This window comes from Saccopteryx leptura, chromosome 1 (assembly GCF_036850995.1).
Source record: "Saccopteryx leptura isolate mSacLep1 chromosome 1, mSacLep1_pri_phased_curated, whole genome shotgun sequence".
Classification (NCBI taxonomy): domain Eukaryota; kingdom Metazoa; phylum Chordata; class Mammalia; order Chiroptera; family Emballonuridae; genus Saccopteryx; species Saccopteryx leptura.
In genome coordinates, this window is record NC_089503.1 from 87,756,590 (window position 1) to 87,782,722 (window position 26,133).

The following is a 26,133-nucleotide window of genomic DNA, read 5'->3' on the forward strand; positions in this document are numbered from 1 at the left end:
GCCTGAAATAACTGTTCACACGGCCAGCGATGAGCTTTTGAAATAAGAACACTATTTCATTGTGCATATCTCCAGAGAAGAAAACCAGAAGTTTAAAAATAAAAACTACACCGGTTAATTATAAAATAGACATATAATTATAATCCCCAAAAGATGATGTAATTAAGCCTTTAAGTTAATCTGATGCAGTTCCCCTTTGCCAACACTTCCGCTTTTTCCACGTACACGGCTGAACACAAAAGAAAATAGAATCGTTTAAAAATGGTTCCAGTTGTTGACTTAATTGAAGCAAAAATGCCACCGGTTGGCTCTATTTTCAAATGCCGTCACCTACGACCAGAGGAGGCGTCACGAGACGTTTTTGGTTGCGAGCTGCATCAAATAACTCCGGCGTGAGTCGATGAAAAGGCGGAAAGCCACCCGCGCAGGGGCGTTTCCACCGGGTTTCCTAAGATTCAAACTCTCCGGCGGACGGTTTGCCACGCCCCCCTCGGGAGAATGTTAGGGACGGAGAGACGTCAAAACCGCTCAAACCGTGAGATTAAAAATCTAAACACGGGTCGACACGCACGGCCCCGCCGCGTTCCGCGGGCGCCTCGGCCCACCGCCACTGAACGCACGCTCGGCCCGCTCGCGGACCGCAGACACCCCGGCGCCCCTGCGCGGCCGTGACGCGGCGGCCAAGCGCGCTGACGTAACCGTGCGTTCGCGCGGGCCCGGCTGGGGCGGGGGGCTTCGGGAGCGCTGCACCGGAGCTTGCCGGGGCGCTTCTTTTGTCGGCGTCGCCGCTCCGGGGTGCGTGGAGCCGCCGCGTAGCCGCGCGGCCTCCGTGTGTGCTGCGTCCGCGCGGAGGTGAGTGCAGCGCCTTCCGGGCCGCCGCGCGAGGCGGTCGGGGCGCGCAGGGCCCGTTTCCCAGAAGCGGCGACGGCGGGTCGGGCCGGGCCGGGGCCTGTGGCGGGGCGCCGGGAGCCCTCTGCTCTCTTCTCGCCTCAGGCTTTTGTTGGAGTCGGGAGCTCCTGTTCCAAGACCTGCAGTCGGAAATCATTTTTAAAAATTGACCTATTGGCCGCCTGCTCGGGCCGCCGCCCACTTTTTCGGCCCTGAAACTTGGACCGAGATGTTTCCTCTCAGCCTTAGCAGGGTTTTAAACAAGCCTCGCGATTCCTTTTAATTTGTGGAAACCAAGACAGTTCTGTGGCGGCGCGGTATCCTATTTCGGATAGTTTAAACGGCGCCACTTCAGTAATCCTTTGTGTGCTGAACCCCAGAGTCGCTCTTTCTTTCTTCTTCCAGTCTGTCTCCACCCCACCCCCCACCCAGCTGCAGTTTGCACACAGAGGGCAAAATTCTTAGTGCCCAGTGCGGTGCTTGTGGGTAAAGTTTATGACTTAAAAATGTGATGTCAAGTCCTGGTGTAACGAAAGCATCATGCAAAGTGGCTGCGTTCCGAAGGCCAGTGTTTCCTGGGCCTTTGTGCTCTGTTTTGTTTCGAAGTGCTTTCTGGTGCTATTGCTTTGCGATTGGGAGGGAATTACAGAGTTTAGGATTTATATTAATGAGTTCCTGATGCGTTGTACTCATACTGGTCAGTTTGTCTAGTTCCTGGGGAGACCTGGCATTAAAAGGTAACGTTACCGTCTAATTACTGCTCTCCTGTTGCTGATACGGTGTATTGTCTCTTTGGCCATGGTCTCCTTTTGCCGGAGATAATGTATTATCCTTAAACTTTTAAAAGCTGTCACCCAGAAAAGGGGAGGAGACTAAAGACAAAATATTTCCCTCTGAAGAAATGTCCATCTGTCTTTAAAGTTATATGTTTAAAATATATATATAAATATATATATAAATATATATATATATATAAATATATATTTATATATATATATATATGGTGCTAAGGGGGGCTGTATTGCGTTTAAAGTTACCCAGTTAGAAAGTTTTGGTGACAGATTGCTGGAATTAAGATGTATTATCTAAAGTGTAAATCATTTTTAGACTTTATTGAACAAGTTGAATAGTCTGTAAATGTTCTTTACTATGAAAATAGTTTTTTAATATAGCTGCTTTTTTTTTCCTTCCAGATTTACAGCTCTGAAGAGACTCCTTTTTTTCCCTTCATTTTTTTCTGCTGCTGTAATAAACCCCGTTATGGAGACCCAGACACTTTACAAAGGGATATAGCTTGAATTCTGTGGAGTGTAATTTTGTGTATGAATTACATTTTTAAAAAATAAGGGTTTTTAGAAACAAAGATAGTAGGGTTAATTACTGGTACATTATGTGTAAGCAAAAATTCTATTGCTAATACAATATCATATTAGGCACTTGTGATAATACTATAAAGGGCAAGCTGTAGCATGATAAATTGATTTATATCTTTAATTACAGAATGAATGATGTGGATACATGATCCTTTAATAAAAGGTTAATTTTTAAACGTTTAGAAAGTTTCTGCTGTGGAAATTGTATGGTTAGTTGAGTTTATGGAGAAAATACCTTCAGTTCATCAAGTATAATAAAGAGGCATTCAGTTAGGAAGAAAGATAAAATAATGATGCTGCAGTAAATGGAAACATATATATAGACATTAATTTACAAAGGTGGAAAAATTAGCAGTTTGTGAGTTTTAATCAAAATTCATTTCATTTGACATCATATGCAGTACAAGTATAGATAGAGTCAACAAGGCTTGTGGGTATTTGATGTCCCCCAAATTTGTTATCTGAAACTAATATAACCCACGTAAGTAAATGCTACGATAATAAGTTGTGTGAAATTAGCCCTTAGATAATGTGACCGTATGAAGATTTTAATTCTTGTTTACTAGACTAAAACAAGATATTTTTTTTTGGTAATTATATTGAAGTACTTATAGAGAAAGAAGCCTGCATATAGTTTTTTCATCTTATAGCATAATCAGTATTGGCTTGATATCCAGGCTTTGTAGCTTGTAAGCAAAAGCAAATTAAAAATATAATTTAGATACTCTATAGTTGTTTAGAATTTTGGGAATATAAACCTCCTTGAAAAGTCAAGTAGTTTTAAATATTTTCAGAGGGTGTCTTCTTTCAGGCCGTTATGTTAGTATTACACAAATAATTAGTTCATAGCACCGGAGTTACCTAGAAGAGTTAATGTAATCTCAAAGAATACTACAGAGTATCTTGGTAATTTAGAAGAGATATTTATCCTACTTGAGTGTAAACTCATATGTAAATCCAGTGGATGGTATAGGTATAGGTATAATTAATTTTAAGTAGGAGCTTATCATATGATTTCTTTTTATTGTAAAAATCTAGTGTGAAGAGATGAGAAATTTGATGTGAAAGTTTTACCCATCAAAAAAGTAAAATCACTCATGCACAAAACTACCTCCCAAGGACTTGTCCCAGGTCCCTCGTATCAAAAAATTAAGAGTATAATGGAAGATAGCACGATCTTGTCAAATTGGACAATTGGCGACAAACACGAAATGAAATATGACTTTTCATGTGAACTCTACAGAATGTCTACATATTCGACTTTCCCTATCGGCGTTCCTGTGTCAGAAAGGAGTCTTGCTCGTGCTGGTTTTTATTACACTGGTGTGAATGACAAGGTCAAATGCTTCTGCTGTGGCCTGATGCTGGATAACTGGAAACAAGGAGACAATCCTATTGAAAAGCATAAACAGCTCTATCCTAGCTGTAGCTTTGTTCAGAATCTGGTTTCTGTTACTAGTTTGGGATCCACTTTTAAGAATACCTCTCAGATGAGAAACAGTATTACGCCTTCATTATCTCCCACCTTAGAACAAAGTGGCTCATTCAGTGGTGCTTACACCAACCTTTCACCAAACCCTCTTAATTCTAGAGCAGTTGAAGACTTCTCCCCATTGAGGACTAACCCCTACAGTTATGCAATGAGTACTGAACAAGCCAGATTTCTTACTTACCATATGTGGCCATTAACCTTTCTGTCACCATCAGAATTGGCAAAAGCTGGTTTTTATTACATAGGACCTGGAGATAGGGTAGCCTGCTTTGCTTGTGGTGGGACACTGAGTAACTGGGAACCAAAGGATGATGCTATGTCAGAACATCGGAGACATTTCCCGAACTGTCCATTTTTGGAAAATTCTCTAGAAACACTGAGATTTAGCATTTCAAATTTGAGCATGCAGACACATTCAGCTCGACTGAGAACATTCATGTACTGGCCATCTAGTGTTCCAGTTCAACCTGAGCAGCTTGCAAGTGCTGGTTTCTATTATGTGGGTAAGAAACAGCTCTACTTTTTTTTTTTTTTTTTTGTATTTTTCTGAAGTTGGAAACGGGGAGGCAGTCAGACAGACTCCCACATGCGCCCGACTGGGATCCACCCGGCATGTCCATCAGGGGGCGATGCTCTGTTGCAACCAGAGCCATTCTAGCGCCTGAGGCAGAGGCCATGGAGCCATCCTCAGTGCCTGGGCCAACTTTGCTCCAATGGAGCCTTGGCTGCAGGAGGGGAAGAGAGAGACAGAGAGGAAGGAGAGGGGGAGGGGTGGAGAAGCAGATGGGCGCTTCTCCTGTGTGCCCTGGCCGGGAATTGAATCTGGGACTCCTGCACGCCAGGCCAACGCTCTACCACTGAGCCAACTGGCCAGGGCCCAGCTCTACATTTTATATAGTTCATTTTGATTTACATATTAGAACGTGTGTATTCAATTTTAGTCTTTCTTCTTTAAGGTCGCAATGATGATGTCAAATGCTTTTGCTGTGATGGCGGACTGAGGTGTTGGGAATCTGGAGACGACCCATGGGTTGAACATGCCAAATGGTTTCCAAGGTAATTCTTAAAGTTCATTCCTACGCAAAACTTGTTAAAGATGTCGCCATCCTTGCATGTTTAAGTTTACATCTCAATATTACAAAGCTGCTCTTATGCCATTGAAGAATTATCCTTTTAAAACTCCTAATTCGAATTTTAATTAATTTGATTGAAAAAGTTGTAGAATGTCCTGTGCTGCACTTCTATAAGCCATGTATTCAAGATATAATTTAACTTGATGACTCCTTTACAATTATGACCATAGATTTCATTTATATATTTACCATTTTGATTTAAAGGAGACTTTAGGATTAAAGATATATAAAATAGAACAAAAAGAATGTAAGTTAGAGAAAGGTAAGAAGGGAAAAGGAAAACAAGAAGTGCCATAAAATGGCTCTATGAGTATGATAAATATGAGTGCATATATGATAAGGAAGGTTATAGTTTTTATTTTCTTTTTAATTGAGAGGAGGGGGATATAGTGAGTCAGACTCCCGCATGTGCCCCGACAAGGATCTACCCAGCAACCCTGTCTGGGACTGATGCTTAAATCAACTGAGCTATCCTCAGCACGTGAGGCTGGTGTGCTCAGACCAGTTGAACTATCCTTAGCACCTGGGGACAACTCTTAAACCACTGGAGCCACTGGCTCCAAGCGGGTAAGAGAGAAAGATGGTGGGGTGGGGGTGAGAGAAGCAGATGGTCGCTTCTGATGTGTGCCCTGACCAGGGATCAAACCCAGGACATCCATACACCGGGCCAATGCTCTGTCCTCTGAGCAAACTGGCCAGGGCCTAATTTTAACTTTTTTTTTCCTGCACAATTTTATCTTGTGATAGGTCACATTCCTCCTTTGGTTACTGTCTAGCAGTACCTCCTATTTCTAGAAAGAATGTAGAGGCAGTGTTGTTAATGGAAATAGAATTAGAAGTTGTTTTTGTTATTGAGTAGCTATGTGAACTTGGATGAATTGTGTGATGGCTTTGAGCTGTGCTCCTTTTCTGTAAAATGAGGGAGTTGGACTCGATAAATTTTTTTTTTTTTAGTTGTGGTAAAATACACATAACAAAATTTACCATTTTAATCCTTAAGTATATTGTTCTGTGGCACTAAGAACATTCACACTGTTTCTCAATCATTACCACCGTCCATTTCCAGTACTTTTTCATTTTTTCAAACTGAAACTTTTACTCATTACACTAACTCAGCATTTTCCTGGCCCCCAGCCTGTGGCAACCACGTTCTACTTTCTGTCTCTAGATTTGACGACTCTAGGTACCTCTTATAAATGAAATCATATATTATAGATATGTTTTGACCTGTGAGTGCCTTTCATAATATGAGGAAACCCTTGAATCCTATTAGGAAATTAAAAAATCCTTGTGTCATTTTTGTGTAAGATAAAAAAAAATTTGAAGTAATAAATTTTTTAAGATGGATCAGTACATTGTTAAAAGTTGTGTTTTAAAATGATATCACCAATATTCATAATATATCAAGATAAATTTTGACTTCCTAATGCTGAAAAGTAACATTTTCTTTACTTTAAATAATTTATATAGGAAAAATCATGTTTTATTGCCAGAATTTTAAAAAACAATTACATTTGACTCTGGGATTGTGTACATATTATTTAAAATTTAACTGTACTATATGAAAAAGACAAAAACAGCATTCCAATTCCAGTGTTTGAATTGCTGCATTTTTGTCCTTTATAAAACAAAACAAATCAAAATCTTGGTTTCTTTCTGTAACTTGTGTTTTGTTTTAAATGGTTAAATAAGGGGAAAAGCTTAGGGGTGTTTTGTATAAACACTTCTGAAAACAATTTTCCAATGTAGGTAATCTTTAATTTCAGTAAATGAAAAAAAGAAAATGGATAATTCTTATCACCATGTTTTAACACAGTTCATTATTTATTTATTTTTCAAATATTAGGATGCCTAAAGAATATTATTTTATATGCTTTTAGAATAAAGACTGGAAGTTAACTAGTAAATACTGTGTGTCTACTAAGATTCATAACAGTAGATAAAACACACTAAAATTGCCCTCATGGAATTTATTGGAGAAAGGGGAAATATGGGATGGTCAGAGTTTATAATACTACCTGTCCTTAATTGTTGTGAATATAAATTAATCAGTCCCAGAATAAAAATCATTTAAAACTATAAAGATCTGGCCCTGGCCGGCTTGCTCAGCGGTAGAGCGTTGGCCCAGTGTGTGGAGGTTGGCCCAGTGTGTGGCCCAGATTCAATTCCCAGCCAAGGCACACAGGAGAAGCAACTATCTGTCCACCCTTCCCCCTCTCTTTTCTCTCTATCTCTCTCTTTCCCTCCCACAGCCAACGCTCCATTGGAGCAAAGTTGTCCCAGGCACTGAGGATGGCTCCATGGCCTCTGCCTCAGGTGCTAGAATGGCTCCAGTAATAATGGAGCAACGCCCCAGATGGGCAGAACATGCCCCCTACTGGGCATGCCGGGTGGATCCTGGTCAGGCGCATGCGGGAGTCTGTCTGACTGCCTTCCCGTTTCCAACTTCAGAAAAATACAAAACAAACAAACAAAATAATTTTATTAAGATCAAAATACAGTGATGACTTAGCTATGTTATTTGGGTGGTAAATGAGAATCCTAAACATGCATATGATCTTTAATTCTACTTATTCACCAGTTGAACGACATTTGAGTTGTTTTTAGTTTGGAGCAATAATGAATGAAGCCACTCTAAACATTAATAAACATTTGTGGACACATGTTTTCATTTTTTTAGAGGGGGAGGTAAACATGCCCAAGTGTTTGGTGAGTTGTATGGCAAGTTTTATTTTAACTTTATCAGAAAGTTCTAAATTGTCTTCTGAAATAGCTGTACCACTTAAAATGTTTTTTTTTTTAATTAAGTTTTACGATTTTGTAATATACTCTGGATACAGTGCTTTATCTTATGTGATTTGCAGACTTTCAGTCTGTGACTTGTTTTTTATTTTAACAGTGTCTTTTCATGAGTAGAAGTTTTTAATTTTATGTCAATTTATCAATTTTATCTTTTATGAATTATGTATGCTGTTGATACATCTAAAAAATCTTTACCTAACATAAGGACAGAAAGTTTTTTCCCTATGTTTTCTTCTTTGTTTTATATTTTACATTTATGTTTTATGATTTACTTTTAGTTTATTTTTGTGTATAGTATGGGCATAAGTCAAAGTTTATTATTCTTTGCATATGGATATCTAGTCGCCTAGCTCCATTTGTTGAGAAACAAAAGCAGCGAGCCCTGGTCAGATGTCTGGTTGTGTAGAGCATCATCCTGAAGTGCAGAGGTTGCCAGTTCAGTCCCAAGTCAGGGCACATGCAGGAACAGATGTTCCTGTCTCTCGTTCTCTATCTTCTTTTTCTCCAAAATCAATAAAATAAACATTTAAAAAACAAAGAAAGAAAAAAAAACAAAAGGAATGAAATGGAAGCATTTTATGTGAACTTCCTGGAACACCTTTGAGAAACCCAACTAGTTTGATAACAAGTATTTAGAAGACATTGTCACATTATGTGTTGATGAAAATATTTGATTTAGTATTTTTTGGAAAGAAGGTTTGTGCTTTAAATGTAGTGGAAAAGCAGACACTGGAGAAAGATTAGCAGTTATTACATTGTGAAAGATCACATTTTAGGGGTAGTATTGTATTATACTTTCTGAAGCTGTATTAGGTCCCAAAAGTAAATTGTCTACAACAGCATTTTTCAAGCTTCAGCTTGTGCTCCTTTGTAGGTCTAGACCCTTTTATTGTTGTTATTGTGTTAATGGAATTAAATAGTAAATATTAGAATGCATCGACACTAGACTCTGTAGTATTTTACGAGAATTTTGTTCCTGTTTGGTGTGTATGTGTACAATGCTGTGATGTAAAATGTTTATATTACGTCATCCAAAGAGTGTGAAAGCCACTTTCCTAGAATGAACAGGTTATATTTTTGATAGAAAACAGTTAAAACAATTTTCCTTTTATGTTTTAGGTGTGAGTTCTTGATACGCATGAAAGGACAAGAGTTTGTTGATGAGATTCAAGCCAGATATCCTCATCTTCTTGAACAGGTAAATTTTTATAATTGACAGTATTGAAATCTATTAGGTAATAATTACAAAAAAAATTATTAGACGTGGTAGTTACAGTATATCTGTTTTTGAATTATAGTTACAGGTTTTGTATCCATATTAATACCTTCTGTTTTTCTTTTTTTAACTATCTTGTTTAAGGGTTTTAAAAAAAACATTGTCTTTTGTTTTTTTAGTTTTTTGATTTGTGGTAAGGTTGGAGGAAGATCTTGAGTGTTGCCTCCATCGTTTCCAGAAAAGAAAGTAGGAAATAAATTGGAGTCTGAAACCTCTGAAAGTGATTCAGCTGAAATAGACTTTCTAAAAGAAATGAGAAATCATTAGTACTTTTTCTTTCCTGAAACTAGAGAAATACTTGAATTCTAATTTGAAAGCAGCTGAAGTTTAGGGAAAGTTTTATGATGATTAAGGTAAAACAGCAAAAGTGAAGTATTATGTAGATTACCATTTTTTTCAAGAGTATGTACATTACTTAAGGGAATATTATCTTAATATTGCTTTGTGCAAGTTGTTTGAGATTTATGATTTTGCCTTTCATTTTTCTCCTGTTTCATAGCTGTTGTCAACTTCAGACACTCCTGGAGATGAAAATTCTGATCCACCAAGTATGTTTGAAAGTACTTTAAATGTAGAGTGGGAATTTTTATAAGAATGTTAGTAATACAAGTATGTGAACAAAGAATTTCTGAGGTCATAGGAAAAAAGACTGGAAGTTAACTAGTAAATATTCTGTTTCTACTACTATTCATGACATTGTTAGAGGATTCTTAGAAGTATACTAAAATACTGACATTCCAAGTAGGGAGACAAGACACATGTAAAAGAAAATCATAACAAATAGCTCAAATAATACCAAGAAAATCTGCAAACAGTAAGCCTTGCAAGGAAGAAAAGTTGTTTGCTATATGTTAGCATGTTTGAAAATATCCAGCTCACATGATTTAGGTCTAGGAATTGGGCTAGATGTTAGGTATTTGTCAGGTGTATAGTATTTTAGTGAAAGGATAGGAAATACATCTTCTGGTTAGTACTTAATTTTAGCCACATTTGGCATTTAGTTAATGTATATAATATACATGTTTTGGTGTCCACAATTGTGACTATATAATAGTTCACTGATTTTTGCACTAATCATGTCTAGAAAGGTGTTCTGTACTTGGCATACCATCTCAAAGAGGGCAACTGGCAGATTTGTAGCAGGACCAGAAAAAGGTGATTAGGATGTAGAAGTCCTAGAAAACATGGCTCAGGAAGATTATTGAGGATTTGGCTGGTAGTGTTTCACTTGGAAAAGGAAATTAATTGCTTGGGTATATGATAACCATCTCCTGTGTAACAGAGCTAGAAAAAAATAAGATAGTGCTGACTATTCTTCCATTAAATTTATAACCACAGCTTTCTAGTAAGCTGCCTTGCAATCCTATTTCTGTTCTCTAACAAATCACTTTGCTAAACTTTTAAATGACTGTTTCATATTTTCTCCTTAAGTTCTAACAGTTTTCTACCTTATTCTCAGCTCATAATCTTGTTTCACTGAGAGAATAAAAAGAATCAAGAGGGAACTCCTTCATCTTCTCAACAGCAAAACTATCAGTCTATATAATGTACCTCATATACTGTGCTTTCTGTCCTTGCCCTTATCCAAGCTCAGCTTTTCATTTATTCTCTTTGCTCTGAATCTTATCCTTGGCTGCCAACTTTAGAACTTTGCTTTGGCAATAATCCTTTCTCTATCATTGATTTTTCTGTCTCTCCTGAATCATTTATTTCAGCATACAAACATAATATACTGTTGCCATTCCTGAGAAAACCTTTCTTTGAACTTATGTCCCCATCCAGCTGTTGTCTCATTTCTCTGCTTCCCATTACAACAGAACGCCTAGAGAGGTTTACTGTATCTGTGCTAACATCTTCACCTTTCACTCTTTAACTTGTTCTATTAACCACTGTTTCTGTCAGGGTCAAGAACCACCATCTTAGCAATTCCTCTTCTTGACCTTTTATCCACATTTGAAGTGATTGAGGACTTTATACCCTCTCTTCCCCTCCCCCCAGCTTTATTAAGATAGAATTGACATATAACATTGTGTACATTTAAGATATACAACATCATGATTTGATATACATACTACAAAATAATTACCACTTTAAGGTTAGTCAATTCATCTGTCACCTCATATAATTAACTTTTTTGTGGTGAGAATGTTTAAGATTTACTCTCAGTAACTTTTAAGTATATAATACAGTATTATTAACTTGTCCATTCTGTACAGTATTATCAGATCAACAAAACTTTCTCATAAGGTCCACCCATGCTGTCACAAAGGGCAGGATTTCCTTTTTTATGGGTAAATAATATTCCATTGTGTGTATATTGCCACATTTTCTTTATCCATTCATCTAGTGATGGACACCATGAGGTTGTTTCTATGTATTGGCTATTGTGAATGATGCTGCAGTGAGCATGGAGGTGCAGATATCTCTTCAAGATAGTAATTTCGTTTCAATTAAATATATACACAGAAGTGAGATTATTAGATCTGTTTTTAATTTTTTGAAAATGCTTTATGCTGTCTTCTATAATGGCTGCACAATTTACAATTTATATTCCGACCAGTAGTGTACAAGAGTTCCTTTTGTTCCACAAGGTGACCAACACTTATCTCTGGTTTTTTTATGGTAATTGTCATTCTCACAGGTGTGAGATGATATCTCATTGTTTTTTAAATTTGAATTTCTTAATGAGTAGTGATGTTGAGCATCATTTCATGTACCATTTGGCCATTTATGTGTCTTTGGAAAAATGTCTCTCCAGGTTCTCTGCTCATTTTTTAACTGGGTTTTTTGTTTTTTGCTATTGAGTTGTATGAGTTCCTTATATAATATGTTTTGGATATTAACCTCATTTCTGGTACCTGGTTCGCAGATTGGTTTTTCCATTCTATAGATGGATTCCCTCTTTATTTTGTTGGTGATTTCCCTTGCTGTGCAGAACATTTTTAGTTTGATGTTGTCCCATTTGTTATTTTTGCTTTTTTTGCTTTTGCTTTTGGTTGTTTAAAAAAATCATAGCCAATGTCAAGGAGCTTTTTCTCTTATCTTCTAGTTTTATGGTTTCAAGTTTACAATTTAAGCTTTTTTTTTTTTTAATATTGATTTGAGGGAGAGAGGAAAGGTGAGAGAGACAAATATCGATCTGTTCCTGTATGTGCCTGACCAGGGATTTAACCTTGATGCTCTAGCCAATTGAGCTATCCAGCCAGGGCTAAAATTTAAGTTTTTAATCCACAGAGTTAATTTTGTGAGTTGTATGAGATAGGATCATTCGTCTGCATGTGAATATGCTTTCCCAGCAGCATTTATTGAAAAGACTCTTTTCCTCACTGAGTATTCTTGGCTCCTTTGTAAAATATTAGTTTCTCTTAGGTGCATGGATTTATTTCTGGGCTCTCTATTCTGTTCCACTGGTCGTGTGTCTGTTTTTATGCCAAGACCATATTATTTTGATTACTATAACTTTGTAATATAGTTTGAAATCAGAAAGTGTGAGGCCTCCAGGTTTGTGTTTTTTTTTTTCCTGATGTTTGCTTTGGCTAATTGGGTGTTTTGTGGTTCTACACGAATTTTTCTATTTTTTTCTATTATTTCTAAACTGTTTTTCTATTTCTGTTTAAAAATACCATTGGAATTTTGATGGTGATTGCATTGAATCTGTAAATGCTTTATAGTGGTATGGATATTTTAACTATTAATTTTTTCATCCATGAATATAGGATAGCTTAAGTATTGTTTTTACATTGAGATATAATTGTTTTTTATGTTATAGTAAATGGGATTGTTTTTTTAATCTCTTGTTCAAGATATTTTATTGTATGTAGCAAGGCACTGACTTTTATGTTGATATATATATGTGTGTGTATATATATATATATATTACTAAATTTCCTGCAGTTTTACTAAATTTGCTTATTTTAACAGGCTTTTGGTTGAGTCTTTCAGGTTTTCTATGTATAAGATTATGTCATCAGCAAACAGAGTCAATTTTCCTTCTTCTTTTCTTACTTGGATACATATTATTTCTTTTCTTGTCTAATTGTCTGACTAGGACTTTCCAGTACTATGTTGAAAAGCTTTTAGCTTTTCACTATTGAGTATGGTGTTAGCTGTGGGTTTGTCATATGTGGACTTTATTATAGTGAGGTATGTTTTTTCTACATCTAGTTTTTTTAGAGCTTTTTATCATGAAAAGGGTTGAATTTTCTCAAATGCTTTTTCTGAATTTATTGAGAGGATCATATGGGTTCTTTTTTTTTGTTCTGTTAATGTGGTTTATCATGTTTATTGATTTACATATGTTGAACTATCCTTGCATCCTATGGTAAATTTATCTTTATCATAAGTATGATTCTTTTAATGTGCTTTTGAATTGTTTGTTAGGATTTTGTTAAGAATATTTACATCTGGCCCTGGCCGGTTGGCTCAGCGGTAGAGCGTTGGCCTAGCGTGCGGAGGACCCGGGTTCGATTCCCGGCCAGGGCACATAGGAGAAGCGCCCATTTGCTTCTCCACCCCTCCGCCGCACTTTCCTCTCTGTCTCTCTCTTCCCCTCCCGCAGCCGAGGCTCCATTGGAGCAAAGATGGCCCGGGCGCTGGGGATGGCTCTGTGGCCTCCGCCTCAGGCGCTAGAGTGGCTCTGGTCGCAATATGGCGACGCCCAGGATGGGCAGAGCATCGCCCCTTGGTGGGCAGAGCGTTGCCCCTGGTGGGCGTGCCGGGTGGATCCCGGTCGGGCGCATGCGGGAGTCTGTCTGACTGTCTCTCCCTGTTTCCAGCTTCAGAAAAATATAAAAAAAAAAAAAAAAAAGAATATTTACATCTGTATTCATCAATGGTATTGGCCTATAGTTTTCTTTCATTTAGTGGCCTTATCTGGCTTTTGTATCAGGGTAATGCCAGCCTCATATATGAGTTTGGAGTTTTCCTTCCTCTTTAATTTTTTGGAGAAGTTTGAGAAGGATTGGCATTATTCTTTAAAATTTTTGATAGACTTTACCTTTGTATTTCTTTGTTGGGAGGTTTTTGATTACGCTTCAGTCATCATAGTTGTATTGGTCCATTCATATTTTCTGTTTTTTTATGATTTAGTATTGGTAAGTTGCATTTTTTAAAATTTATTGGGGTAACATTGGTTAATAAAATAATACAGGTTTCAAGTGCACAGTTCTACAAGACATCATCTGTATATTGCTTTGTGTGTTGACCACCCCAAGTCAAGTCTCTCTCTATCACCATCTGTTCTCCCATGAATATCTTTTTCTATCCCTTAACTTTCAGCCTGTTACCTTAAAGCTAAAGTGAGCCTCTCATAGGCAGCATATTTTTGCATCCTGGTTTTTTAATCCATTCAGCCATTCTATATCTTTTGATCAGAGAATTTAGTCCATTTGACCCTGGCCAGTGGGCTCAGTGGATAGAGCATCAGCCTGGCCCTGTGGATGTTCTGGGTTGATTCCCACTTTGATATATCAAGTCATTCTCTCCTGCAAGAATTCTGCAGAAAAATCTGCTGATAGCCTTAGGGAGGTTGTGTGCATGTGAGAAGTTGTTTTTCTCTTGCTTCTTTAGTAACTCTTTGTCTTTGACTTTTTAACGTTTTGATTATGTGCCTGGTCAGGGCATACAAGAGAAGTGACCATCTGTTTCCTCCTCCCTCTCTCCTCTCCCTTTCCCCCTCTCCACCTCTTTCTCTCCATCTCTCCTTCTCTCACTCTCTCCCTCTTCTCCGCTTGATTGGTTTGAACATCGTCCCTGAGCACTGAGGATAGCTCGTTGGTCTGAGTGTCCACCTCAGGCACCGAGGATAGCTCGGTTGATTTGAGCATTGGCCCCAGATAGGGGTTTCCAGGTGGATCCTGGTTGGGGCCCATGCAGGAGTCTGTCTCACTATCTCCCCTCCTCTCACTTAAAAGAAAAGAATTTAATCCATTTACATTAAAGTGATTATTGATGGTTAGGGACTTTTTATTTATTTATTTTAAAGAGAGAGAGAGAGAGAGAGAGAGAGAGAAAGGTGGGAGGAGCAGGAAGCATCAACTTCCATATGTGCCTTGACCAGGCAAGCCCAGGGTTTCGAACTGGCAACCTAGTGTTCTAGGTCGATGCTTTATCCACTTCGTCACCACAGGCCAGGCAAGTTAGGGACTTACTATTACAATTTTAATGTTTTCTGACTTATTACAGTTTCCTTTGTTCATTTCTTCTTCTCTTGCTGTCTTCCTTTCTGATTAATTTTTCTTTGTGTTTACCATGAGGCTTACATAAAACATAAGTGTTTTAAGTGGTTAATAACTTACCTTCAATCCTATATAAAACTCGACACTTTTATTTCTTCTCATTGTACATTTTACACTATTGATGTTATACTTTTACATTTTTTATATTACTAATACACTAGCAAATTAATGTAGTTATAGTTATTGTTTTTTAACTTTTATACTAGAGGTAGAAGTGATTTACATACCATTGTTACAGTATAGGGTATTCTGGTTTTGACTATATATATACCTTTAACGGTAAGTTTTATATTTTATATGTTTTCTACTATTACTTATGCCCCTTCATTGTAACTTAAAGAAATCCCTTTAGCAATTGTAAGGCAACTCTAGTGTTGATGAACTTCCTTAACTTTTTTTTTGGTCTGGAATGTCTTCATCGGAGGACTGTTTTGCAGGATTGACAGTTTTTATCTTTAAGCACTTTGATATATCAAGTCATTCTCTCCTGCAAGAATTCTGCAGAAAAATCTGCTGATAGCCTTAGGGAGGTTGTGTGCATGTGAGAAGTTGTTTTTCTCTTGCTTCTTTAGTAACTCTTTGTCTTTGACTTTTTAACGTTTTGATTATGTGCCTGGCAGTAACATTTGGGTTGATCTTGCTTAAAGTTTTTGAGCTTACTGTTCCTGGATATCTATAACTCTCTCAAGACTTGGTAAGTTTTTAGCTACTCAAAGTTTTTAGCTACTCATTCTTTAAAAAAAAAAAAAAAGTATTTCTTGCCTGATCAGTGGTCTTGCAGTGACTAGAGCATCCACCTAGGATGCTGAGGTCCCAGGTTCAAAACCCCAAGGTCACCAGCTTGAACGCAGGCTCATCAGGCTTGAGCGAGCCTCATCTGACTTGAGCACAGGCTCACCAGCTTGAGCACGGGTTGCTGGCTTGAATGTGGGATCATCGATATGATGCCATAGTCGCTGGCTTGAGCCCAGAGGCTGCTGGCTTGAGCCCAGAGGTCACTGGCCTGAAGCCCAGGGCCACAGGCTTGAGCACAGAGTTAATGGCTTGGCTGGAGCCCCCTGGTCAAGGCACATTTGAGAAGCAATCAGTGAACAACTAAAGTGCCACAACTGCAGTTTGATGCTTTCTCATCTCTCTCCCTTCCTCCCTCTCTCTCTCTCTCTCTCTTTCTCTACTTCTTAAATCTTTTTTTTTTTTTTTTAAATATTTCTCTAAGTAAGCTATCTCTCCCTTTCTTCTTCTGGAACACCCATGATATGAATGTTCAGGTTTAGTACTGTCTTACAATTCACAGAGGCTTTTCTACTCTTTTCAGTCTCGTTTCTTTTGTTCCTATAACTAGCTGATTTCAAGGTTTCTGATTCATTCTTTCTTCATGATCAAGTCTGTTGTTGAATCTCTGCTGAATTTTTCAATTCTTTCATTATATTTTTCAGCTCCAGAACCTCTGTTTGGTTCTTTTTATTTTTCTATATTTTATTAAACTTGTCATTTTGTTCATTTTTTTTTTATTTAGTTGTCTACCTTTGTTCTCTTAAATTTCATTGAGTTTATTTAATTGATTACTTTTAATTCATTGTCAGGCAACTTATAATTGATTGTCAGGTAAATCATAGATTCCAATTCTTTGCAGTTGGTTAGTGAAACTGTTAGGTTGAAGCTATGGGGGTGGCTGATTCACTGGGGAAGGAGAAAGCCTCCTTTCAGCTTCTCTTGGCAACTGGCAGGTTGGGATAAACCCCCAAATAGGTCAAACCTGGAGAGAACTCCAGGTCTGGACTGCCTTATCTTATATGAGATAGCTGACAGGCTGAACCCCTTCCTGGGGGAGCGCTGGGGGAGCCAAACTGAAAACACAAGGCTGGTATATTTCAAAAGGATTGTTTATTTAAAATTCTTGGGTGCAAGCGTGCCAAGATGGACCCAGATGCTGTGTCAGCCCTGGGGAGGGTTGGAGTAGGGTATTTATAGTTTAGTCAAGGGTCTTGGAAAAAGCGGCTGATGTCACTGCCTCCATAGGTACAACGTAATATTTTTTCATATGTGGATTGGAGAGGCACCACAGTTTCTCCAAATTGTTGATCTCCCGACTCAGCTGTCTAAAGGAGGCCTGTGCTAGTTTCAAAGGTCCCAGGCCAGCGGGGCAGGCCAAGGGTTCAAGCCAGCCAGCCCTCCCTGCTCCCACTGGTTTGCGCTGCCCTGGAGGGGGGGGGGGGGAGCTGATCTGCTATCAGGAGACAGCACCACTATGCTTGTGGCTAGGCTTTCACAAACAGTGTGATTAATTGTCAGGTCCTTGTCCAATGTAAGCTTTCCCTGACATTTCTATGTTTTAAAGTAAAGGCCTGGAAGCCCTTAAATGGGAGAATAGCACGCCAATTAACTACAACCTCACAGTGAGGGAGGAAAATGTGCTGTTTCAGCCTGGGTAAGAAATTGGATGAGGGGAATTTTAGTTTTAAAGGGGACTCTGATTTTAAAAGCACCCTGAACCCAAATCATACAGGATCTTGAGTAGTTTCCTTTAGTGGTGTGATACCTGATTTTCATGATACATGTAACATTGTTTTGTATCTGTGCATTTGGAGGAGCAAACAATTCTTCTAGTCTTTGTAGATTGGTAAAGACCTTCTTTTGTAGGGTCCATGGCTGATGGGATTGCCTCAGATTGCAGTCATGCTCGGTTGGAACTGTTAAAGGCTGTTACTGGGTCTATGGGGGTAGCCATGGTTGGCAGGCTTATTACCAGGGACTCGGACTGGTGTGGATTCTTTCTGGTTTCTCGGTGGATGGGAGGGTGTTGTTGGGATAGGGTCTGCCTCAGGGTCCACAGTTGGGCTTCATATAGTGGGCTTGTTCCCAGATGTGCAGATGAATGTGGCTCCCTTCAGGTTCCTGGGGGAGGGGGGTGGCTCCTGTCTGGTCACTGGATTTGTGCCTTGATGGGCAGAACTGGCTTTGGAACATAGCTGAGAGGGGCTGGACCTTGGCCCCAGAGCTGTTTCATGTTCAGCCAAGATTGAAGTCTGTAGAACCGCTCTGGAGGACATGGATGGACATGACTCCCTCCAGGTCTCTTGGTGGACTAAACTGCTCCCCAACTCGATAAGAGAGGCTGGAGTTATTTCAGGGATCTCCTGAGGTGCCAGCATGAGTGTCTCCCACCAGGTCCCTGTACCAGCAGTACTGTTGTGTATTGTGTGGCTGAGGGACTGGAGCTGAGTTGGACCCTTTCCAAGATCTCCAGGTGCTCAATTGGGAATGTCTCTTGCTGGGTTCCTGTGGCAGCAGGACTGTTTATATATTGCAGCTAGGATGGGTTAGAGCAGGAGTAGTCAACCTTTTTATACCTACCACCCACTTTTGTATCTCTGTTAGTAGTAAAATTTTCTAACCGCCCACCGGTTCCACAGTAATGGTAATTTATAAAGTAGGGAAGTAACTTTACTTTATAAAATTTATAAAGCAGAGTTACAGCAAGTTAAAGCATATAATAATAGTTACTTACCAAGTACTTTATGTCAGATTTTCGCTAAGTTTGGCAGAATAAATCTTTATAAAATAACTTACTGTAGTTAAATCTATCTTTTTATTTATACTTTGATTGCTCCGCTGCCACCCACCATGAAAGCTGGAACGCCCACTAGTGGGTAGTAGGGACCAGGTTGACTACCACTGTGTTAGAGCAAGGCCTTTTCAGAATATATAGTCTGATTGGTTACCTCCAGTGGTTCATGGGCCATGGCTGGATTTGATTCATAGGCAACTTCAGTGTTCACAGCTGGGCCTGGGGTCTTTATGCCTGTTACTCAGAGCATAGGTGAGCATGGCTCCTCTACATTCTCTCGGTGTTGGGGACAAGACCAAGTTAAATTGGATTGTAGCCAAGTCCAAAGCTGTTTCTGGGTTTGTAGCTGGGACCATGGTTAGTGAGTCAGCTGCCTGGGTCCAGGACTGTCTTCTCAAAACAGTTCTCAGAGCAGTCTGAAATTGATAGAAAGTTTTTCATAATCTTCTAGCCAGATCTCAAAGCTCCCACAAAGGCACTTTAGTCCGTGGATGGATTCCTGTTGTTGACAGGGTGGAGGGCAGGGGTGTGTGTGTGATACAAGTGGTAGACATCTTATTTGGCAGCCTTGCTGACATCACTCTCCTTCATCCTTCTTAGGATATCATCTCTTGACTTCACAGATACCACATTCTTGGTTTTCCCCAGTTGATCATGAACAGCCTCCTTTGGTGACTATTCCTTTTTCAAACTTCTAAATCAGGGGTGGGAACCTTTTTGGCTGAGAGAACCATGAACACCACATATTTTAAAATGTAATTCTGTGAGAGTCCGTGTACATTACGCATTATCCAATAAAAATTTGGTGTTGTCCCGGGGGGACAGCTGTGATTGGCTCCAGCCACCCGCAACCATGTACATGAACGGTAGGAAATGAATGGATTGTAATACATGAGAATGTTTTATATTTTTAACGTTATTTTTTTTATTAAAGATTTGTCTGTGAGCCAGATGCAGCCATCAAAAGAGCCACATCTGGCTCAGGAGCCATAGGTTCCCGACCCCTGCTCTAAATGATGGAATACCTCTCAGTGCTCAGGCCAAATTTATTTCTCCATTTCCTGAGCTTTAGGCTGTCTTGTTCAACTACATTTTTAAATCTCTACTTAGCTGAAACATTTTCTCCATGTCCTTCATCCACAAATTTGTTCCTTCTCTGATCTTCTCATCTAAGTTAATGTTACCAGCTTGCTAAGATCAGAATTTGACTCAGGTATTCCTGATTCTTCTCTTTACCTTATATATTTAATTAGCAGTCCTTTCATCTTGTATATGTACTAGAAGTCATTTCATCTCTACCTTTATCTTTCTAATCTTACCATTTTTCTTCATTTCCATACCATCAACCTAATCCAAACTGTCATCTATTGTGATATCCTAACAGGTCTCCCTGATTCCATTTTATCTCATTAAAGTTCATCACCAAGTTGCCAGAATCATGTTTTGAGAAAAGGAAATCAGGTTTTATTAGTCCTCTGCTTAAAACCCTCCTAGAATATTCTGGCAAACTTTATAAAATATAAACTTCTCACAAGGCTTTACATCTGGGCATCATCCTTCTCTCTGACTTTCACCACCTTTCTGTTTCTTGTATATCAAGCTTTACTTTTGACTTTTTAAGGTTTTACACTTGTTTTTCTCTTTGCCTGGAAGACTTCTTTCAGATATTGCCATAGCTCACTCCTTTTTATCAAGTATTTGCTCTGGTGTTACCTCTTCAGTCAGGCTTCCTCATTCATGTTTGTTTGAGCAAGGGAGCACAGTACACATTGTAGCCATTGTTTATCTATGTTTAGTACAGCAATTTTCCAGTAGATGGCAGTAAAGTGTCTTGAAGAATTAGATCTGTAATTTTCACAGTGCAGTATTGGCTAGCATTGATCCTGTTAACAGAAACTGCTTCTCTGATTACCTTATCTAAACTGTCCTACTGCCTCCTAATTTGTTTTAATCACCTTACACTGTTTTATTTTCTTCAGCGCATCTGTCACTGTCTGAAATCATGACCATTTACTTCTTTAACCATATTTGTTTATTTTTTAGACATATTTTCTGTGAACTAGCCTTCCAGTTTATTGTACTTCCTGTCTTTGCTTGTTTATTCTCTCTGCTTCATCTATTCATCTCTTCAGCTTTGTTTATCTTCACGTTAGAGCTCTAATGCTACGTTTTCCATGAAGTTTTTGTTGATTTCCCCCACTTTACGGGCTGAAGTGAGATAATCTCTCACTTCTAAATTTTTGTAGCTTGTTGGTTTCTAAAAATGACTACATTGGAATCATTTGGGAAATTTTAAAAAGATACAGATTCTTAAGCCTCGTCCCTTTTCTATCATTAAGTAGGTCTGGAATGTAGCCTGGCAAGTGGAAGTGGTATTTTTAAAAAAGTACAGCATTACACTTGCATTTAATCCTGATAAAGTTTTATTTTGTTGAAGTTATAGATAATTGGTGCATCTAGCTCACCTCTCACCAAGATGTAAGCATAACTAGCATGAGAGTAGAATATGTCATAGACATTTTTCTTCATATTTTTATATTTGTGGAATTAACATTGGTACATGTCTTTTCAAATAGTTGTTCATTTTGGACCTGGAGAAAGTTCTAAAGAAGATGCAGTCATGATGAATACACCTGTGGTTAAAGCTGCCTTGGAAATGGGCTTCAGTAGAAGCCTGGTAAAACAGACAGTTCAGAGTAAAATCCTAACAACTGGAGAGAATTACAAAACAGTTAATGATATTGTGGCAGCACTTCTTAATGCTGAAGATGAAAAAAGACAAGAGGAAAAGGAAAGGCAAACGGAAGAAATGGCATCAGGTATTTGGGAATGTTAGTCAACTGTGTTACTTCTAAGTGGAGCTCATGGGATTCTTACATGTTACAGGACGGTCAGCATCCTCATCTATCCACGAACTGCTGGTAGCAGCCTCCAGTCATTTCCAAACCTCACGTCCCCATCTCCACTGGACAGTGGACTACACTACTTCTAAACCATTGACTGTAGCTTTTTTCAGTATGCTTATTTTCCAGTTTAAGATTCCCTGACATATACTAATCAGAGGATTTTAGCAAGTATAAATTTATACTTGAGCTCTATTTGCTTCTTATAACAAATTTAAGTTGTTATGAAAAAGCAGGATTTTAAAGTTGAATGCAGATTTTATTTCTCTCTTAAATTTCCTTCAAATCGTGTTTCTAATATGGCATTTGATTTTCATATCCTTGTAAATGATCCTTATACAAAAAATACAATATAACTGATGATGAAATTCTAGGGCTTGTTGAGAAGCCCCTGTCCAACCTAAAGATAGGGAACTAATGTTAGTATTCATTCAGATTATGTTAAGTCTCAGATTCCCAAAACAAGTCTTTTGAATAATTATTTCTTCAAAAAATGTTAACTGAACATGAACACCTGTGCTAGTCATGGTGCTTGCTCTCAAGGAGCTTGTAGACTAGTAGTGGAGACTGGTGTGCAAAAGACAGAGTTAAAGAGTTAGCAGAGGTGAAGGCTGCATAGATAGTGTAAATTGGGGTATTTGGATTAGAAGATGCATTTTCTGTTTATTTTTAAAGAAAAGTGAAAGAATAAGGGAAATAGATATCACTTTTCACAGCTTTAAACTTATAAATGTGATGTCTTTTTTTGTTTTTTGTTTTTGTTTTTTTTTTTGGGGGGGGGGTTTGGTATTTTTCTGAAGCTGGAAATGGGGAGGCAGTCAGACAGACTCCCGCATGCGCCCGACCGGGATCCACCCGGCATGCCCACCAGGGGGCAATGCTCTGCCCACCTGGGGCGTCGCTCTGCCGCAATCAGAGCCATTCTAGCACCTGAGGCAGAGGCCACAGAGCCATCCTCAGCGCCCGGACAAACTTTGCTCGAATGGAGCCTTGGCTGCAGTAGGGGAAGAGAGAGACAGAGGAAGGAGAGGGGAAGGGGTGGAGAAGCAGATGGGCACTTCTCCTGTGTGCCCTGGCCGGGAATCGAACCCGGGACTCCTGCACGCCAGGCCGATGCTCTACCACTGAGCCAACCAGCCAGGGCCTTTTTTCTTTTTTTTTTTAAGGCTGAAGACAGGCAGTTAAATATTATGGTGATTGGGACACCAAAAGAAGGAACTTCTTGAAAAATACTTTAGAAATTCATGCTCATATTTCATAAATTTAGGAAATTTAACTATGGATTTTATTTGATTTGAGATTAAAGGAAAAAACATTTACTTTTAAAAAGAGATTAGACTTGATTTATATGCAGTTTTTAAACAGTTGTATAAACAGACATTTATAGAATAATATTGGTAGCTAACTATGTACCAGATATTATGCTGAATATGTTACATATATCATCTCATTTAATTCTCACAACCTTTTGAGGGAGGTACTATTATCCATACTTCACAGAGAAGGATGCCAAGGAATCTGGAGGTTAGGGCACACAGCTAGTCAGTGGCCAGGCCAGCATGGGGCGCTGTATCTGTCCTGACTACAGCTCAGACTCTCTTAGCAGTGTAGTACAGCACAGGAGTGCCCCTTTATTCGCAGGCTGTACACCTCAGGCCCCAGTGTGGATGCCTGAAATCACAGATAACGCTGAACCCTCTGATCAAGTTTATAAATTAGACGCATAAGAGATTAACAACATTAATAAAACAGAACAATTATAACTATACTATAATAAAAGTTATGTGAAGGGCATTGGGGCCATTATTAAGTAAAATAATGATTACTTGAATACAAGCACTGAAACTATGACAGTTGATCTATTGACTAACGGGTGGGTAGCGTATGTGGCATGGATACACTGGACAAAGGGATTTTTCATATCCCAGCTGAGACAGAGTGAGAGTTCATCAGACTACTCAGAATGGTGCACAATTTAAAATTTATGAATTGGCCCTGGCCGGTTGGCTCAGCGGTGGAGCATCGGCCTGTCGTGCGGGGGACCCGGGTTCGATTCCCGGCCAGGGCACATAGGAGAAGCGCCCATTTGCTTCTCCACCTGCCCCCCTCCTTCCTCTCTGTCTCTCTCTTCCCCTCCCGCAGCCAAGGCTCCATTGGAGCAAAGATGGCCCGGGCGCTAGAGTGGCTCTGGTCGCAAAAGAGGGACGCCCCAGAGAGGCAGAGCATCGCCCCCTGGTGGGCAGAGCGTCGCCCCTGGTGGGCATGCCGGGTGGATCCCAGTCGGGCGTATGCGGGAGTCTGTCTGACTGTCTCTCCCCGTTTCCAGCTTCAGAAAAAAAATACAAAAAAAAATAAAAAAATAAAATCTATGAATTGTTTAGTTCTGGAATTTTTTATTCACTATTCTTGGACCATGGTTGACTATGGGTAGTGGAGAGTAAGACTGCAGATAAAGGAAGACGACTAGACTGCTTCATAAGCATGGAGTTAACCCTAGGAGACCTGGGTCTGCAACTATTCTTTCTGTGACTTCGGACAGCTTCTCATTCTTTTCTGAGTCTTCCTATTTGAAAATGAGAAGCAATCATACCTATCTTGGTTTAATTGACAGGATCTTTGTATTAAATAAGACAGTTTATATGGAAGTGCTCAGGAAAGTCAAGTGACATACATCTTTTTGAATTAGTGTTTTTGTTTTCTTTGGATAATACCCAGAAGTGAAATTTGCTGAGTCAAATGCTATTATCTCTTTTTAATATTTTGTAGAATCTCCATACTGTTTTTCATTGTGGCTGCACCAGTTTGCATTCCCACCAACATGCAAAAGGATTCCTTTTTCTCCACATCCTTGCCAACACACATACTTTGTTGACTTTTTAATAATAGCTAGCCATTCTGACTGGTGTGAGGTATTTCATGGTGATTTGGATCTGCATTGCCCTGATGATTGATGCCAAGCAGCTTTTCATATGTCTGTTGGCCATCTGTATGATTCCTTTAGAGAAATGTCTTTTCATGTTCTCTGCCCATTTTTAGCAATGATCACTTTGGAAGGTATAAAGATGTTGAATCACTGTGTTGTATACCTGAAACTAATATTTTTAAAATTTTTACAAAAGTAAAGTGATACAATGCAAGTAGAAGTATATTATTAATTCCTTGGAGAAAGTACAGAGGTGGAAAATTTTTATTGTCCTCTAAAAGTTTATGCTTGCTTTCAATCATAGAGGAAAAGCAGGCTTCTAAGCATATAAATGTATTGACTTAAAAAAGGGGCACAAACAGAGACTCAACATACACTGTATAACATGCCTTATTAAATAAATCTTCTAGAGGATTTTAGATGACAGACATTAATGTGAAAACAAGTAAATTTGTCCTATTTAGTGCCTACATTACTTGTAGGGTCGATATGACGGAGCAGTTTAAAATCTAATGAATTTTTTCTTTTCTTTTTTTAATGAAGATGATTTGTCATTAATTCGGAAGAATAGAATGGCTCTCTTTCAACAGTTGACATGTGTGCTTCCTATCCTGGATAATCTTTTAAAGGCCAATGTAATTAATAAACAAGAACATGACATAATTAAACAGAAAACACAGATACCTTTACAAGCAAGAGAACTGATTGATACTATTTTAGTTAAAGGAAATGCTGCAGCCAACATCTTCAAAAACTGTCTAAAAGAAATTGACTCTACATTATATGAGAACTTATTTGGTGAGTTTTTTGGTAAAATTATTTTAGAAATCATTGGGATTACGTTCATCTTTGTATTTAACAAACAAATCCAATTAGCAAACTATAGTCTATAATTTAATATGTCCTAAAAAACTGAAATCTTTTATTGCCCAAGTAGTATGGCTAAATATTTTCTGATAATACATACCTAGAATCTGTTGTCCAATAGATAGTAGGTAAAACAGATAGGTAGTAGGTTAAGCAGTGTTGTATTTGGTAGTGATGCTTTTTGTATGTTTTTCCTTAGTGGAAAGGAATATGAAGTATATTCCAACAGAAGATGTTTCAGGTAAAACAACATTAATACAGTACTTAATACCAACATGAATTATTACTTGTATTATTTTTTAATGGGAGCTAAAGTAGAAGTTCAGTTTCATTAAAGTTCTTTTTGTTGTTACTACTAGGTCTGTCACTGGAAGAACAATTGAGGAGGTTGCAAGAAGAAAGAACTTGTAAAGTGTGTATGGACAAAGAAGTTTCTATTGTATTCATTCCTTGTGGTCATCTGGTAGTATGCCAGGAATGTGCCCCTTCTCTAAGAAAATGCCCTATTTGCAGGGGTATAATTAAGGGTACCGTTCGTACATTTCTCTCATAAAATAAAAATAGGCTGTAAGTTAGCCCTGTATGTAAATCTTTAAAATATTGTTGAACATTTGAATCTGAAGTAAAAAAACAAATTACTGATTCTTTAATTAGTAACATTTGTGTTCCACT

The 26,133-nt window shown here is 38.6% G+C and overlaps 1 protein-coding gene and 1 non-coding gene across 2 annotated transcripts; both read left to right on the top strand.

Moving 5' to 3' along the window:
• The first annotated feature begins 273 nt into the window (after positions 1–273).
• LOC136395899 (baculoviral IAP repeat-containing protein 2) lies at positions 274–26,109 on the top strand. The gene is made up of 10 exons (XM_066371415.1): positions 274–852; positions 2,082–2,208; positions 3,300–4,256; positions 4,710–4,809; positions 8,808–8,886; positions 9,464–9,512; positions 21,345–21,587; positions 25,138–25,392; positions 25,661–25,702; positions 25,821–26,109. Exons 3-10 carry the CDS (start codon positions 3,359–3,361, stop codon positions 26,012–26,014), a joined length of 1,860 nt encoding a protein of 619 aa, XP_066227512.1. The 5' UTR covers positions 274–852; positions 2,082–2,208; positions 3,300–3,358; the 3' UTR covers positions 26,015–26,109.
• Positions 23,664–23,739, top strand: TRNAD-GUC (transfer RNA aspartic acid (anticodon GUC)). Its single transcript has one exon. It is a non-coding gene; the product is annotated as a tRNA-Asp (tRNA).
• Positions 26,110–26,133: the final 24 nt, after the last annotated feature.

Coding starts and splice junctions, on each gene's coding strand:
- LOC136395899 (XM_066371415.1), top strand. CDS start 3,359: ATGCACAAAACTACCTCCCAAGGACTTGTCCCAGGTCCCTCGTATCAA. Junction 21,588..25,137: donor AACGGAAGAAATGGCATCAG/GTATTTGGGAAT, acceptor TTTTTAATGAAG/ATGATTTGTCATTAATTCGG. Junction 25,703..25,820: donor TCCAACAGAAGATGTTTCAG/GTAAAACAACAT, acceptor TGTTACTACTAG/GTCTGTCACTGGAAGAACAA.